At 43.5% G+C, this 18708-nt stretch overlaps 1 protein-coding gene across 1 annotated transcript; it reads left to right on the plus strand.

Annotated features, from left to right (window-relative positions):
• The first annotated feature begins 3917 nt into the window (after nucleotides 1–3917).
• On the plus strand, nucleotides 3918–4952 carry LOC135497673 (putative nuclease HARBI1). Its single transcript, XM_064787504.1, has one exon. The coding sequence runs from the start codon at nucleotides 3918–3920 to the stop codon at nucleotides 4950–4952; it is 1035 nt and encodes a 344-aa protein (XP_064643574.1).
• The last annotated feature ends 13756 nt before the right edge of the window (nucleotides 4953–18708 follow it).

Consider the following 18708-nt stretch of genomic DNA (forward strand, 5'->3'; position numbering starts at 1 on the left):
AGGCACAAAAGAAGTAATTTGTCCATCTGCCCCTAAACGTGTTGATGGGATCATACTTCACCATCCAGACGAAATTTGGGGCTACGATGGGGCTGATCTAATTATTGGTATCATCACGGGATATCACGGTGAAGACGACGACACAATCCGATATGAATGGTATATTGGGGCAGCTCAAAAAACAACACAAACGTAGAAATTCCCTTGATTATAGAGATTTACTGAAAATACAAATAAAGACAAGTAAATGCAAGTATAGCATCAACATGTGAAATAATAGCCAACAAGTACAGAAAATAAACACTAGAAAGACCAAAGACCAGCGAAAAGAAAAAGACCTAACGTCTCCTATACGTTTTTACAATAAATTCCCCCACCACATCTAAAGTACATTATTGTTTGTAAACAAACCAGGTGACAAAAAGCCAGAGCTGGAAATTCCCCAAAATTTGCATGATAATGAGGGAAATCCCAAGGAAAACCCCCATGTAAATTAACATATAAAGGGACCACATGCTCTGCAGGGCTGCCTGAGAACATGGGCACTGGAAAGGGGGTTTAGGGCTGCACAGAGAGGCACAAGAATCCTTCCTGCAGACCGTTTATACATGAATCATATTAAAAGAAGGGTTCTATACATATTATTTAAGCTTACCAAACGATTTGTGTGCTGATAAGGGGAGCTACCCCAAGGAAAATCATAACTTGAAATTGGTAAAACTAGAAATGAATGAGTTAGAAGAAAGCAAAATGGTGGAGATCTAAAAAGGAGGCTAAAAAGGGTCCATCAGAGCAAAGGGGTTCACACAAGTAACAAACAGGGCTCATTAAAAAGGGGTTTACAAGGCGGGAAATTTAACTCCAGAGAAACAAGGAAAATGGCCACAACATGGTACAAAGATGGTGCGCTCGTTCATAGCGGCGGGCGGTCATGCATACTAACGGTTCAAGAAGCAGGAGTCTACTACTGCCAGGTAACCCACGGCAACTTTACCGATACCTCCAAGAAAATAAAATTAGTTTGGCAAGTATATGCATCAAGCGAGAGGTCTGATGTCCAAGCTGGACCAAGTGGTGAGCGCAAGTGCCCTGCTCCCGACATAACCGATGTAGCATTTGCTGTCCCAGAAGTGCCACTTAGTGACCTCAACTTAGAACGATCTTTGCTGCTAGGTGCAGGAACATTCGGCAAAGTTTATAAAGGACACTGGGCAAGGTCGGATGTTGCGGTAAAAGAAATTCTTTTACCGAAAGGTTCGAGACTTTCCATTACAGAAACGATCCAGAAGGAGATAATGGTGAATACAAAGCTCAGGCATCCAAACATCGTCCAGTTTCTTGCAACTGCTAAAGACACCGGTGGTGTTTACCTGGTGAGCGAATTCATTAAATGCACCAATATGGATGATGCCATCTTCGACCAAGATATTAAGAAGGCGATGGGAATAAAACCTGAAGATAAGCTGGGTAATACATCAAGCAGGTCATGCAGGGAATTGCATATATGTATATGCATTCCCTTAGGCCTATGGTGCTACATCGAGACATAAAGCCTGGGAACATTCTGATAAAAGAAAATATCTATAGTTGATTCGTGCAACCTGTAGGCTTCCTTGTGGATATCCACTGTATTACCCATATGGTTGCTAAGCCATTCGACTTCACCAGGTGTAAGACCCAGGATCTGAAAATCAGGTATGGAAATATAATGAGTTTCTAGAGGTACAATTAATTCTTACGTATGATCAACTCTGGCATCGTCGGCACTCGGGAGTTCAACACAGTGAGTGAATTTTATAATGATTTAGTGAGTCAGACATAATAAAACTCGGCAGTTTCGTAAGAATTTATCAAAATAATGAAAATATCATTCTTCTTTTGTACCAGGACAATAGCCCCCAGACAACTTAAATCATATAACTTACACAAACATTTTTCTGAAGCATTTTGTCCATATGAGGCATCTACGGCAGATTCCTTAAATCGGTTGTGTCAATGTACAAGGATACAGATGCACGCGTGCGCATCAATGGGTGTCTGACTGATAGTTTTAGGACAACGTTCGGAGTTAGACAGGGGGACAGCCCATCGCCAACTCTTTTTGCTTTATATCTCAATGATCTAGCGGAACAGATAAACAGTGAAGGAAATGGCGTAGCTATAAACGGTAGAAATATAGCTATTCTGTTGTATGCTGATGATATCGCCCTGATTAGTGACAATGAGGAATCGCTCCAAAACATGATAGACATGGTGCGGGATTGGTGTATAAAGTGGCGTATGGCAGTGAACGTTGAAAAGACAAAAGTTATGCACTTTCGTAGGAAATGTGAAGCGCCAACAAATTATGTATTTCATTTTGGAGAACATGATATTGAGCGAACTAATGCCTATCGTTATCTGGGTGTAGAACTGAATGAATATTTAGATTATACCCACACTGCAGACGTGTTAGCGAAAGGGGCCTCAAAGGCTCTAGCAGGTATTTTAGCGAAGCATTTCTCGACGGCAAGAGGACTCATGTATAATTCGTATATTATACGCTTATATGACGCTCAGGTGGTGCCAGTTATGGACTACTGTTGCAGTGTTTGGGGTTTTAAAACTTATAGACAATGTGAGAAAGTTCATTTGCGGTGTTTAAGATCCTTTCTAGGAGTTGGTAAATTTTCAGCTATACCGGCAATAGTGGGCGACATGGGTTCCATACCGCTGTCTATCAGGCATCATGTCAAGATGTGTAACTTGTGGTTTAAGCTGTGTACTTTGCCTGTTCATAGAATTGCCAAACACATATTTCTATGGGATTATGAGTTATCTAGACAAGGGAAAGATAACTGGTGCAAAAGTGTAAAAACTATTTTGAACGATCGTAATATGACAAACATTTATGATGCTCCCATGCTACACAGGACATTCTCAGCAGCAGAAAATAGGGAGCTTTCAGGCCGGATAAGGGACGCTCTCATGGCAAATTATGTGGTTAAATGGAAAAATGAGGTGGTGAACATGCCAAAACTACGAACGTTTAAGTTGTTAAAACAGGAATTCGGTACGGAGAGATATGTTTTATTGCCACTAAGTAGGGCAAGTAGGTCTACAATAGCAAGAATGCGTAACGGTACATTCCCTCTAGGTATAGAATTAGAACGATATCGGGTGTGCCGCTTGAAAATAGAACCTGTAAGAACTGTGGTGATGAAAAAGTGGAAGATGAGTTCCATTTTCTTTTGGAGTGTACAAAATATAGCCGAGAGCGGGTGGACTTGCTGTTGGATATTGGTGAAAATGTTGGTTCCATGGACCGGAGCGGTGGACTGAATGCGCTTCTGTCGAGTCCGACAGTGGCAGGACGTGTAGCTAGCTATATAAGACTCATCTACCAAATGCGTAAATAAACCGCCTCAAATCTTAAGTAGAATAAGTCGTGTATGGTCGGACCACCCCTCCCTTTGCCGCGGTCGACATGTTGCGCTCCCGTTTGCAAATTATGAATTATTGTGTCTCGTAAGCCTTTGCAGGCTGGCTTTTTGTAAAAGGTGACACGTTAATAAAATATATATATATGAGACAAGCGCCTATTTTTTCCTAAGCAGGGCACACTATTGTATTTGCAGGAATAACCATAGTTATTGGCCCGAATACATAAAAACTAGCATTTGCTTTTTCTAGGCTTTTTCTTGAAACGGTATGCATAAAGTTTAGCTTTTGCTTCATAGAACAAGCAACTTCTTGAGTAGAAAAAGCAAAAGCTTGGTCTAACAAGCATGAGCTTGAACTTATAGAAAATGCTTGAATGCATATACATAAGACCGTGCTTGTCCTTACAAACCGAAGCACTTGCTCGCAGTTTGGCGAGCTCGTCCAGAGGTGCTTGACCCTTTTCTACAGCGTCCGTTTTGTACCTAACTTGCGCTATGTTCATGCCCGTAAGAGAAGTGAAGGTTTATAAGAGTCGGATAGATCGAGCTGAGATAAATCCAGCGACTTACCGCAAGTTATTTCGATTTGGGAAGGATAATGTTGAATGGCTTGCACAAACTTTTCTACCTGAAACCGTCGAGACTCGTGGCGGATGTCTGTCTCCAGTGGAACGCATGGAGGCAACTTTGCATTATTTGGCAGCTCCTGGATACCAGACTACTGTTGCAGAGGTGATGGGCATGACGCAGCCAACGGTATCGAGGTACGTTGCGAGTACCTTGGATTTCATATCGGAACAGCACCCAAGGTGGATAACGTTTCCTAGTTCAAATGCAGATTTGGCGCGGGCAAAGGAACTTTGGGCAGAAAAGCTTGGTTTTCCATTCACACTGGGAGCTATCGATTGCACGCATGTACGCATTGATAAGCCACACGGCCGATTTGGAGATGACTTCATCAATCGAAAGAACTTTGCGTCATTTAATGTTCAGGCGACATGTGATGAAAAGTGTACCTTCACGAGTGTTGATGTCGGATGGCCAGGGTCTGTGCACGATTCTCGAATATTCCAAACATCGGACCTGCACAGGAAAGTTGCAAGGAATGTACAAGGGAGTCTTCTTGGCGATTCAGGATATGGAATAGCCCCATACATGATGACACCATACAGTAACCCAAATACTGCAGCTGAGAGACATTTCAACCGAGAACATGCAAGAAATCGTGTGGTCATCGAGCAAGCCTTTGGACAATTAAAACGACGTTTTCCGATACTGCGTTACGGCATTCGTCTCAAACTGGCAAACGCTCCAAAATGCATCATTGCTTGTGTTGTATTGCACAATGTCGCAAAGTCACTTAATGACTCAGATGATTTCGGTGATGATGAAGAGGAAGAGGCTGAGGATGGTGTAGAACCCAAGGCTGCAGATGCTCCTTTGGCTGTACGCCAAATTCGATTGCAAGGTCAGCAAAGGCGGCAAGAGATCACCGTCATTCTTTACGAGAGACGTGTTCAGAACGTGTAAATAATGTTAGAAAACGGCTTAGAAAACGACGTGTTTGGGACCTCGGGATCGTTCATCCGCACTCCACGGGATCATCATGTCCATGTCCCTGTCTTAACCTACACTATAAGGACCGATAGGTTGTGACTATGTCCCTGTCTTAACCTACACTATACATAAGGACCGATAGGTTGTGACTATGTCCCTGTCTTAACCTACATTATACATAAGGACCGAAAGGTTGTTACTATGTCCCTGTCTAAACCTACACTATACATAAGGACCGATAGGTTGTGACTATGTCCTGTCTTAACCTACATTATACATAAGGACCGAAAGGTTGTTACTATGTCCCTGTCTAAACCTACACTATACATAAGGACCGATAGGTTGTGACTATGTCCTTGTCTTTACATATATTATACATAAGGACCGAAAGGTTGTTACTATGTCCCTGTCTAAATCTACACTATACATAAGGACCAATAGGTTGTGACTATGGCCCTGTCTTAACCTACACTATACATAAGGACCGATAGGTTGAGACTATGTCCCTGTCTCAACCTACACTATACATAAGGACCGATAGGTTGTGACTATGTCCCTGTCTTAACCTACATTATACATAAGGACCGAAAGGTTGTTACAATGTCCCTGTCTAAACCTACACTATACATAAGGACCGACAGGTTGTGACTATGTCCCTGTCTTAACCTACACTATACATAAGGACCGATAGGTTGAGACTATGTCCCTGTCTCAACCTACACTATACATAAGGACCGAAAGGTTGTTACTATAGCTGCGCTTACACCACGAAATATTGGTGGACCAATTGCACTTACACCACCACATTGCCGCGACAAATTGGTTCGGCAATCCATTGCCGATACAAATTGCCGAGCGAATTTGTCCACCAAGCTTGATGGTCCAAATTCGCCCGGCTTGTTAAAAGCCTGGCTTTGTCGTGGTGTACGCGCAAATGGATCGGCAATTAGCTAGTTAGATGGTTCGGCTCCAGGCGGCGCTTTCGAAATGGCGCTTTCTGCGCATGCAATTTATTGTTTGCGCGCCATCTGTAGCCGGATTTTATAACTAGCTGCAGCGCTGGTGTAAGCGCTTGGTGGATTTTCGATGGTGCGGCATTGGTTCCCGAACCAAGATTGGTGGTCCATTTTCAGGTGGTGTAAGTGCGGCTATAGTCCCCGTCTTACCTTACGCTATACACAATGACCGATATGTTGCTAATATGTCCCTCTCTTAGCTGACGCTAAACATGACGACTGACATGTTGTTACTATGTCCCCGTCTTAGGTTACACTATATCAATGACCGATAGGTTGTTACTATGTCCCCATCTAAGGTAACACTATACCAATGACCGATAGGTTGTTAGTATGTCCCCGTCTTAGCTAACGCTATATCAATGACCGATATGTTGTTACTATGTCCCCATCTAAGGTAACACTATACCAATGACCGATAGGTTGTTACTATGTCTCCGTCTTAGCTAAGGCTATACACAATGACCGATAGGTTGTTACTATGTCCCCGTCTTAGGTAAGGCTAAACCAATGACCGATATGTTGTTACTATGTCTCCGTCTCAGCTAATGCTATACGCAATGGCCGATAGGTTGTTACTATGTCCTCATCTTAGCCTTCGCTGTATATAAGGACCGATAAGTTATTACAATGTCCCATCTTAGGTTACGCTATACATAAAAACCAATAGGTTGTTGCTATGTCCCATCTTAGCTTACGCTATACATGGGAGCTGAAATGCTGCTCTGTCCCCAGCCCCATGCATGAAGACCGTCGAGTCTAAAGGTAAAAAGCACTAACATAAGGGCCGAGATTGTCTCGGGCCATAGTAAGTAAGACATTAACATGAAGGTTGTGATATTATCTTTAGCTCAAGGCAGATCATGAGGACCGAGAGGTTGTTACTACGTCCCCATCGATATAAACTAACGCTCGGACACATGGGCTGACAGGTTGTTCTGTCTCCGATCACTAAGATATAAAGGTACCTAATACGATGATCGACGAGATGGCAGTTACAAGAAAGCACACGAGGACCGAGGACCGCATGTATGTTCTTATATCATGAGGGTCGATCGACAGGTGGTTTTGTCACCAGCTGCTCAGACAAGTCACTGACGAAAGGGCCTACGGGTCGTCTCTTGTTATCAAAGATTAAGCTCTGGCATGCTTGGTTTATAGATTTGTGAATCTGTCACAGGTTGTGACAAGTCACTTCCGAAATTCCTTGTGTGTCTTTTACATGCTTTGTGGAGGTTAGCTCCGGGACTCCTGGAGGTACACATTAGCAAAAGCATCCGATTTTGTAAGAAGAAAATGAGAAGATTTATTAAAAGAAAACGTTTATATATTTTAATTACGGTGTTGTTCGATGAAACTAAGTACCGGAATGACATCAGTAACAATTGGAGGTTCTACCGAGATTAATAAGATACTGTAGTTTCATGAAAATAACACCACTTCATTAACAGCCGGTGTCGCCGCCCCTAACTCATAGGGTGGCGAACAGAGCTGTTGAGAAGGCCGATCATTGGCTGGGATTCCAGAGAGGGTTGTCCAGGCCTCATATCCAATATACTCCAGTTTCGAGTCCGATCCTTATTGTTTGGGTTGTTGAAACCGATTCGTAGGTCTCCTATGAATGGGATAATGGGATCGGGCCTTCGGCCATTGTACTGAGTGTCCCAGAACATTTTCAACTAATCGTCATTGGTAGTGTAAAGTGTGTCCCAGTGCTAATGGCTGATAGTGTACAGGGTGTCCATGAAAAAAGTCCAACCGACATATTGGCTTCTGCTGGTTTTAGGGACTGACCTGCCCTTTCAAAGTGAGGCACTGCTCAGGGAGGTAATGGAGCATTTCTTCGGGTCTTATCATCCCTTACCAGCTTCGTGCTTTCAAAGATACTTTGCAGTGCGAAATTGGTAAGAATGAGAAGTTGTCCGTCACATATCTGGAGACAAAACCGAACATCCCTCTGAATGTACAGTCTTGTCCGAAGTGATCAGTGAAGGAATAAAAAAGAACGATGCAAATCCCGATTAAATTTTTTTTCAAACCTTAAGATACACATTATTAGATTGTCCAGCAACGTCTAACGGTTGTACGAGGGATGTGCAACCAGCAGGTACGTAATCCAGGCTGCCTCTCATGTCGCGGACTCTCGTCCGGAAGTTCTCTGTCCGGTAGACCTGATAATGATTGACGATTAACAGGAACTGGTCGGTCTCGTTGTCGGTGACGTAGGGTGATAGGACTTCATCTAACCAGTGGTGCGCCGTTTCCTCCCTCATCCAACCAGTTTCCGATGGGGTAATCTTTACATCTGCTGGTGGGTTGTCTTGGAGGGCTGCAAACACCCGGACGAAACCTGTTCTGGGGAAGGTGATGTGCGCCGGCAACTTTGCTCCAGAGGCTGCGATGCAGAGGGTGACGGTGTATCCCAGCTTGGTATTGGACCTGGATAATCGGACGTCTATGGCCTTCTCCCCGTGGTGTTGGCCGTGTACATGGTTCTCATATCAAACAGGACAAATGTTTGGTCCATATTAAAGAAGAACCGCATCTTTATATCAAGATGATCGATGCTCCCAGCAACCGCATCTCGGAAGGTCTGGATCCTTGCAGCAGCATCAGCGGGGACGGTCGTTGTATTCTTCCGTAGGGACACGTGGCGTCTCTTCATCAAGCACTCCACCCAGCCTATGGAAGCGTTGAAATCCCCTAGCTGAGGGCGACAATGCTGAATCCCTTCTCTGACATCTTGGGCTGACTCATTCCACTGCAGCTTTGCCACACTACCAACGCCTTATCTTAAATGTCGAGAACGGAGACTGCGAAGCGACGCTCTCTCATCTGCTGCAGCCATTGGTAAAGCTGGTCCTCAACCTGTGGCCATAACGGATCACGGGGCTCCATCACCGTCTTCTTCCGGCCATGCCCCTGTTCTTGCTTCTGCTCGAGGTCCTCGAGATTCCACCTTCTAAACGTCTCCCAGGGGATGTTATAGTGGGCGGCGAACTCTCTCATACTGCGCACCGTACCGTTCACAAGTGCCTCCTTCTGGTCTCTCAGGTAGGCAAGTTTTTCTGTCACGGTGTAGCGCCGGCGTCGTTTTCTCTGCAGCTCTACAGCATCCATTGTCGCACAGGTTGTCTCTAATGTGGGTACCCTCAGTGGGGCTTCATTTATAGGCCTAAGATGCCCTAGAATTACTCAAGAAAACCACAAATCCTAGAAACTTCGATTCTGTTTTCTCCCACGTAGGCCTAGGGAGTCTACATAAAAAAAAGAGGGTTGTAGAAAAACAGAGGATGAGCTCCTCGTTTTTCTTCGGAATTTCGTGACTACTATCATTGCCTGAATCTCACTTTGCTTTACTGATGCAAGCATTCGTAGATTTTTCTTCAGAGTTTCAATAAGGACTTTTTTTGTTTTGGGGGGTTTGGATCAATCTAAAAGGTGCTTCAGTTTTATGAGACAACCTGTATAAAGGGTCGGCGAGTGGCCTTACCATTTACGTCATTCCACATGCGCACTCATCGACCAGCAGGCCCACAACACTTCGAATCAATAGGGCTGCGGTAATAAGTGATTTAGCGTAACCGTGACAGCTCGGCTGAGCCATCACAAGGGCCAGCGAAGTCACTCATTGGTTACCTCTGGTGAATAGACTCGAGAGAAGAGGCCGGGCCTTGAATATCCCGAAGTGGTGTTATTTTCATGAAACTACAGTAATGATAGACTGTAAAAAGTAGACTTTGAAGGTGAAAAGGTTGCGTCGTTCTCGCGAAATGAAGTCACGATTTGCGAGCCTCGTGGGCTGTAGTGCATTTCGCCATACATTGAACTGTGTTGCTGCCGTGTAGCAGGGAAATTCTGTCCCTGTATGCTGATGTACAGTATCCATGTACATGAAGTGTGTGCAATGCCTGTGCAGTGTATGAAATCCAGGGTGATGATGGTGACTCATTGACTGACTGGATCTAGTGCTATGTTGAGAGACTTGTATTGTTGTTGTTGCTGACCAGCTCGTCTTTGCTGCTGATGCTGCCTGTTGAAGTCCTGTTTGTTTACTGACCTGTTCGTTTCGACAATATCGTATAGTTTAAGCACCGTTTTGTCGTGATTTTCGAGGTCTGATCTCTGGACTCTTGTGGTGTAATAATTGTCATTGTTTGCACTGCAATCATGTCGCAGGATAACGAGGACTGGGAAGAGAATCCGGACGTCAAGGAATTCTGGAATGAGGAGGTGATTACGCGTGAGAATTTGGAATCTGAAAACGAAAAGTTACGTAGAGAGATAAAGGCCATGGAGACGGTAGAAAAGGCGTCGAGAACAAGGAGCTGCGACAACGTCTGGCGGACCTGGACAGGATCAGTGGTGGAGGTGGGGCTACAGTGTCCTCATCGTCAACACATGAACCGGATCTGCAGAAGTTGCTGAAACGAGAGTTTAAGATCCAGGGGCAGATTGGGAAACCGGGCGAAAAGGAAAAACTGTCTTTCTCAAGTTTAATCCATCAAATAGACATTGGTCTAGACAAAGGATATTCGGAGAGAGAAGTGGTCGCAGCAGTGGTCAAGTGCATTTCAGCTGGGTCAACGTTCCGTTCGTACCTAGAAGGAAAGGGTTATGTTTCTTTGTCATCTCTAAGGAAGGTTCTCCGTACATACTACAGCGAGAAGGAGCCGACAGCGCTCTACAAGGACCTGGTGAACATTTGTCAAGGTGAAAAGGAAAGTGCCCAAGAATTCATCTTTAGGGCAATGGACTTGAGGCAGAAGGTCTGTTTTGCCTCAAAGGAGGCTGATTCCTCTTTAGTTTACGATCAAAAGCTGGTTAAAAACATGTTCCTTCATGCAGTGGCCACAGGTTTACCTAACACTAGTATCAGTCTAGAGTTAAAATCCGCGCTTGAGGATCGAGACATAACTGACGAGAAATTGTTGGAAGCCCTACACCATGCAACAGCCAAGGAGCAAGAACGAGAAGCGAAAGGGGCTGGCGTTAGTCACAGTACGGGTACCGCTGGTGCAAAAGCCAAAGTGAACGCCACCACTGGTTCAAAGGATCCTGAATTTGAAAAGCTTAAAGCGGAGATGAGTCAAATCAAGGCTTTAGTCACGGAGGTCAAAAATTCTTTGACCACTCGCTCTGTTCCTGAAGCTTCTGGCACTAGTAAGAGAAACACTGAGACAGGTGCCAAAAAGTCAAATACATGTACATTTAGGCAAAATAAATTATGTGAAAAGTTTCAACTGGCCGGTCAATCTGAATGTGACCATTGCTGGGCCTGTGGTTCCGGTGAACATTTCTCCCGTGGCTGCAGGAAGGGAAACCGGAGAGGGTCTTCCCTAGGGGACACGGTGTAGGCCCGGATTCTGTTTGTAGTCAGTCCCATGTAGAAACGACGGAATTTACAAGTTCGACTAATAGTAGAATTTCTGACAGTGGTGCTTATATAAGTAGTGTATGTGAGTCAAGTATGAACATGTGCAATATTACGAAGTATTCGAAATTGGTTTCATTGATAGGCAAGCAGTGCCTTATCGGATGCCAGTTTAATGACGTTGCTACGATTGCACTTTGGGTTGCAGGGGCGCAGGTGTCGATAGTGTCACAAAAATGGCTAAAGGATAACCTGCCCACCACAGCAATCAGAGATATAGTTGAATTGCTGAATGAGCCTTTAGAGCTGAATGCTGCAAATGGACAGCAAATTCCATACTTGGGATGGGTGGAACTGGATTTGAAACACGTAAGGAGCACTGAACATGAGCCTGAGTCTCATACAAGTACTGATAAACCTTGCTTTCGGGTCCCAATTTTAGTCAGCACCAATGACATTAGCTATCCAATCATAGGTTACAATGTGATTGAGGAGATCCTAAAGGAATGTAATGCTGACTCTGATGAATTGAGATGTTTGTTTCCTACAGTGAAAGAGAAAACTCGGGTGGAACTTTTGTCTGTTTTGCAGCAAGGTCCTACTAAGGATAGTTTTTTAGTCAAAACTGGTAGGAAGGACATTGTAGTAGGTCCTAAGAGCGACCTCAATGTAGTGTGTCGTGTACATGCAGGGCCAGTTATCAAGGAAACTCCAGTGCTGTTTGAGGGATTTGACGTGGTTGATGAAAGTAATGAACTCAGTGAACTTGTATCCCAGCCTCTGTTGTGTCATTGTCTCAAGGTTCTTCATCAAAAGTTCAGATATTGGTGAATAACCCTACCAATCGTACAGTTCGACTCAGGGCAAAAACTGTTCTCGGAACTGTTAGTTTTGTCGAAGCGATTTATGAATGGGATGGGTCTTACCCATGTGATTTTGATAGTGATTCTAAGAATGCCAGAGTACACACAGTTGATCTGGGAAGTCATGTGGATGATAGGAACGATAGTAGGAATAGTATGCATGCATCCGATGATAAAACTTGGTTGCCTCCAGTGGATTTGAGTCATTTAGAACCTGAGCAGAGGGTCAAGTTCGAGGACATGCTAAGGGAATGCAGTGATGCCTTTGCTAAGGATGAGTCTGACATTGGTTGTATGCCTGGTTTGCAAATGCATATCAAACTCAAAGACCCTACCCCATGCAACCAGCATTACCGAACTGTGCCTAAGCCATTATATAAAGAACTCCGTGAGCATTTAGAGGATCTCATCAGGAGGGGGATCATGCGCAAATCAAACTCTAGCTACTCATCTCCGCTAGTTTGTGTTCGCAAGCGCTCGGGAAAACTCCGAGTATGTGGGGATTACAGGTTACTCAACTCCCGATGTTACCATGATCGTCATCCAATAATGAGAATTCAGGACATTCTTGACCTTTTGGTTGGTAACTCGTGGTTTTCTGTGTTTGATTTTGGTTCTGCTTACCACCAGGGATTTTTAGACGAGGAATCGCGTCATCTTAGTGCTGTGGCAACGCCATGGGGTCTGTATGAATACCAAAGAATCGCATTTGGTCTCCAGGGGGCGCCACCAGCATTCCAGCGTCATATGTTCACTATGCTTGATGAACTAAATTTCAAAACTTGTATCCCATATCAGGATGATGTGATAGGTTTTAGCAAGACATTCGACGACCATGCTGACGATGCACGTCAGATTTTGAAAAAAGTTATCAAGAGTGGGGGAAAGCTCAAGCCGTCAAAATGCAAGATATTTCTGCGCCAATCACGTTTCGTTGGTCGTTTGGTATCCGAGGAAGGGTATACTATTGATCCTGCAGATACTGCCGCAATTCAGGCCTTGAAAGAGAAAACACCAGAAAACATAGGACATTTGCGAAAACTGCTAGGTTTCTTGGGGTACTATCGATCTTTTGTGCCAAATTTTGAAAGCCAAAATGTTGTATGATCTGCTGAAAGTGACTGAATCGAAAATACCAAACAGTAGTAAAAAGACTGACTCTATGACCAAAACTGGTCAATTACTATCTAAAACCCCCTTGAAATGGTTGCCTGTGCATCAGAATATTCTTGAAGACCTGTTAGACAACCTAGTCAAACCACCTATTTTAGCTTTCGCTGATATGGAAAAGCCATTAATTCTCAATACAGATGCTTCAGCGGATGGGCTAGGTTGTGTTTTGTACCAGGAACAGCAAGGACAGCTTCGTGTGATCGGATATGGGTCCAGAACTCTTTCCCCAGCTGAAAAGAACTATCATATGCACTCGGGAAAACTTGAGTTTCTTGCTCTTAAATGGGCGGTAACGGACACGTTTCGAGACTATCTATTCTATGCGCCAGAGGTAACAGTCTTTACAGATAACAATCCTCTCACCTATATATTCACTACCGCTAAGCCGAATGCGACTGGCCACGGGTGGATGGCTGAACTCTCTCAGTTTCCATTGGCATTGAAATATCGCCCAGGCAAGCTCAATATCGATGCTGATACCCTGTCTCGTTTGCCTATGGACATGTCTAAGTACATAAAACAATGTACAGAAACTGTACATCAGAAGGATGTGTCCGCTACACTGGAAGCTATGCAGACCAGTGAGAAGCTGGGATCAGATTGGGCAACTGTAGTTGCAATTAACCCAGTTCTTTTAGCTGAGCACTCACAGTCAATCTCTGCAATGTCTCGTGATGACATTAGGACAAGTCAGGAGAAGGATTTAGTCGTCGGTCGGGTACTGAATCTAATGAAATCCGGGAAATTGCCAACTTCCAAAGTTCGCCGTCAGGAAAGTCGCAAGGTTCAGGTTTTACTCAGGAGTTGGAATAAACTTGAGGTAGACAATCACGGTATTCTGTGGCGCAAAAGTGGATGTAAACAGTTGGTATTGCCGGAAAAGTTTCATTCTCTAGTTTACATAGAATTGCACAAGGAAATGGGTCATTTAGGAGCCGATCGAGTTGTGAATTTGGCTAGGGACAGATTTTATTGGCCTAACATGCAATCAGACATTGAACACTTCATCGCTAAAAAGTGTAGTTGTCTGGTGAACAAGTGACCTCAGTTGCCACCGAGGGCACCACTAGTGAACTTCAAATCGTCTGCTCCTTTTGACTTGATATCTTTAGACTTTCTCCATCTTGAACGGAGCAAAGGTGGTTATGAGTATGTCCTTTTGCTCGTGGATCATTTCAGTAGATTTGCAGTTGGTTACCCTACTCGAAACAAGAAAGCTAAAACTGCAGCCGAGAAACTCTTCAATAACTTTGTATTCAGATATAGTTTTCCTCGGAGAATTCACCATGACCAAGGTGGTGAGTTCGAAACTTCACTTTTCTCTCATCTACAGCAACTTTCTGGCATGTCAGCAACCAGGACTACTCCCTATCACCCGCAAGGGGATGGTCAGGTTGAAAGAATGAATAGGACTCTTTTAGGAATGTTGAGATCGCTCAATGAGAGACAGAAAAGTGCTTGGAGTGATCATTTGGACAAAGTGTTGTTCGCTTATAATTGTACAAAGCATGAATCTACCTCTTATTCTCCATACTTTCTATTGTTCGGACGGTCTCCTAGACTCGCAATAGACACTCTTTTTGGGCTAGTTGAAGACTCCAGCAAAGCATCGTGTCAGAAATATGTCGAAAACTGGCAAAAGGCTATGCAGGATGCACATGACACAGCCAAGGACAAATCAGAGACTGCAGGAAAAAAGAGCAAAGCTCGCTATGATAAGCGCGTACATGGTAAACCTCTCGAAATTTCTGACAGAGTGCTTGTCAGGAATCTCAGCCAGAGGGGTTGACCGGTAAACTACGATCTTACTGGGAGGATAAGATTCACATAGTCACATCCAGGAAAGGCGATCCAGACAACAGTCCAGTCTACGGTGTGAAGCCGGAGAACGGTTCAGGCAAGGAACGTGTACTTCACAGGAATATGCTCATGCCTTGTCCAGAGCTAAACCTGGACACAGAGATCTCGCGGACACTAGCAAACTGTGTAAAACTAAACAATCGAAAACTGTGTCGAAATCTGATCCTCCAAAGTCAACTTGTGCCGATCCTGAATCAGACAGTGATGATGAATTTGATGAACTATGTGATTTGGCTGCACCCTACCTTTTGAAAGCAGGGAGGGGTAGAGATAAGGTGTCTGTCACTAGAGAAATTGAAATTGACTCTGAAAATGGTTCGCAGAACGGTACATTTGAACATTAACAGGAAAATCAGCTTGTTACTGAGGATATCAATCGGTCATTTTCTGAGGAAAATCGGTCATTTCCTAACAGTAGTAGACAGCCGTCTAGCGCTGGTTCCAGTCCTGGAGTGTTTGAACAGAATCGATCCAGTATTGAGTCTAGTCCTGGAGTTGAACAGAATCGATCTAGCACTGAGTCAAGTCTGGGGAGCCTAAGCCCGGAGGCTCAAGAATTTCAGCCTAGAGCTACCAGAAATAGGAATGTGAGAAAACCGCAGAGACTAACGTATGATGAACTAAGAAAACCGTCTGTCTCTACAGTACCAGTTAGTGTGGCAGGTTCAGTCACTGGGCATGGAGTTTCACATCAGAAAACAGTTCTCATGAATCTTCAAGGAGTTCAAGTAGTACAACAACCTGTCCTGTGGTGGCAAATGTTCAGACCACCAGAGCCGTTATGGAATCCGTCCCTAGGACAATGGGTGTATCCAGTTCGAGGCTGATTCATACACGAAATCTAGTCAGGATACTTGGTGAATGTTTGTGACAATATTTAATGAAACTTTGCGACGATAAAACTGCACCACAAGAGGTAATGTTCGAAACTTTGGGCGTGCATCGAGAAAAATAGTGAAATATGCATATGGGTGAAGTACTGGTAACCTCTCCCCATTGTGGTTGATTTCTAAAGTGTTTCTGGTGACGTTTAGATGACATTTTAGATGCTGGTTTGAGTTTTGTTTTGAAGGACTTCAGATTATGTTTATTTTGTCAGCATGTCTTTATTTGGGAATGATTTATTCCTGGGACAATCTTGCGTGAATACTGTACGGTTGCTGAAATTGGTGAAATTGGGAATAATTCTGAAGTCTAGAAGATAAAATGATTTCCAGTATAGTGTTTGTCATACAAGTATAGAGTGTGTATTGTGCAGGTATATGCTAATCTGAAGTTCACAGGTGAAGCCTACATGCACCTTTAAAAGAACTGACTCTTGCAAGCAGAAACTAGGAGCCATTATAGTCTGTGGACTTTGGGACAAGATTGATCACCTTGTTCCCTTTATTTGGTGAATAGAAAGCTTGGTGGTGCTTACACTCAGTGATGAGATATTTTGTGTTTTATCATGTCATTATAGTGGATTGAAGCGCTGTTCAGTTAATGTTCTTTGATTTTAGTGTTAAAAGTTCATGTCATAAGTGTTTTTACAGTAGTGGAGACTTTAAGTCATATCCTGTGCAGGAGATTTGAGTTTTAAGGACTGATCTTAATCATGACAAAATTTTAGGCAACAGGTTTTGCACCACCATAGATATGCACGTGCACGATATGCACGTGGGGAAATATTTTCCTTATTTGGTCAATCCAATCCATATACCAAGAAATATTTTTTTTGTAGCACTTCTGATTTCAAAATTGCGCCGATTTCGCGGGGTAGTTACTAAATCTCGTCACCAACCACCTCGCACACTTGTCACCAGGTAGCTCCTCGGAGTCGCATATTTGATTGTCGTTGGTTGGCTGTAGGCTCTAATTATTCTTTTATTAAATTAATTAAAATTTTTGAACCCCCACCGATATAAAATGCCAACATAACTAGAAACATCATTTGTATTTAGCAGCGTTTCATAAGCAAAATCATAATCATAATCCAAACACCGATTGCGCGAGCAAATTGGTGAGAGTTCCATGATTGAACGAATTTCTGTACCCTAGCGGACAACGACAAACTACGGTCTGTGAAGGGAGTAATAATACTATCCTGTCTCTCTTGAGCATCATTGAACCAATTTGCCATGATTGGAACAAACAAATAAGAACTACATGTACTTTTAAAAACTTGAGGAAAAGAATGGTGAACAATCTGACTGGCCGCAAGGCAAAAAGGGGGGGGGGGGGTGCGGCGGGTGTCCCCCGAATTATATATAATAGTGGCTTACACTCACTAAGGACAATGTACATGTATTACGAAAACAAAAATGTGTCGGATGGAACTATGGATGGACCCAACATGGGGGGGGGGGGGGGGGGGGGGGGGGGGGTTCCCCTCCACTGTACTCGGTAAAAACGTTACGCTATCGTAGGGGGGTTCAGGGGTGCTAAGTCCTTGACTTTTGATATTAGTTTTGTTCAAAATCATTATCTACAGTATAGAGAAATGTTTTTGTCAACTTGATTATTTGAAAATTGTCCAAACTTGGCCAAACAGTTGTGATCCATGGTTTTTATATGAATAACATACCTCTAGTTGACATTCAAATTTAGACAGATATTTACCGGTAGATAATCAGAGTATTTCTTTTGTTGTATTACAACGTTTAGGCCAACTGTAGACTTATTAGGGGAAGATTTTCTCTTAGAATAACTTGGCAATACATTGCGTAATCCTAATTTGGTATTTTGATGGTGAGGATTGAGGCTGGTCCACTGCCCTCGGAGTGTAAACGCAAAGGCTCACTCAAGAAAATGTGAAAGAAAGACAACCGCTAATTGAAAGAAACTTGATCGAAAATCTGCTGTTATGTCAGTAATTCGTCACGGACAACCTGCAAAATCATCATAATTATAGTCGTGTGTAACCCTTTTGAGTTTTTAGCCGCTGCTATTATAAATCACTGTCAACATGCGCGGATGATTTGGTTTACAAGTTGTTGGTGCGACGTGACCTGTGTACAAATGGAGAGTTCATAACTGACTAGTGACTTGTCCATGTTTCAGTTTTTGTTATCCGTAAACTCGTCCTCTTTCTGCTTCCTTAAAGGGGAACACCGTTCGTATTACTTGTGGTCCAGTTAAATAGAAATCCACTAATACACATCTGCTTTAAAGCCCTCACCGTCGTTAATTTCAGTCTGTGACCTCGGGTATATACTGGAGGGCCCTATAATCAGATTGTTTCGGCATATCGCCTTTAAGTCATGTAACGGCATATCGCCTTCAAGTAATTTTGATGTCAGCGCTATCTATTTGAAGCCTTGTACTTCACGCCTTTTTGTTTCCCGATGAAAACCTTGCGATCTTTTATCGACGTTTGATAAAAGTTATAATCAGGCAAGATTTAAAGGAAAGAGTAGCCTAAACGGAGTTTTTATGTGAACCTGCTGCGTTTACACACCGGA

This window comes from Lineus longissimus, chromosome 13 (genome assembly GCF_910592395.1).
Source record: "Lineus longissimus chromosome 13, tnLinLong1.2, whole genome shotgun sequence".
NCBI lineage: Eukaryota > Metazoa > Nemertea > Pilidiophora > Heteronemertea > Lineidae > Lineus > Lineus longissimus.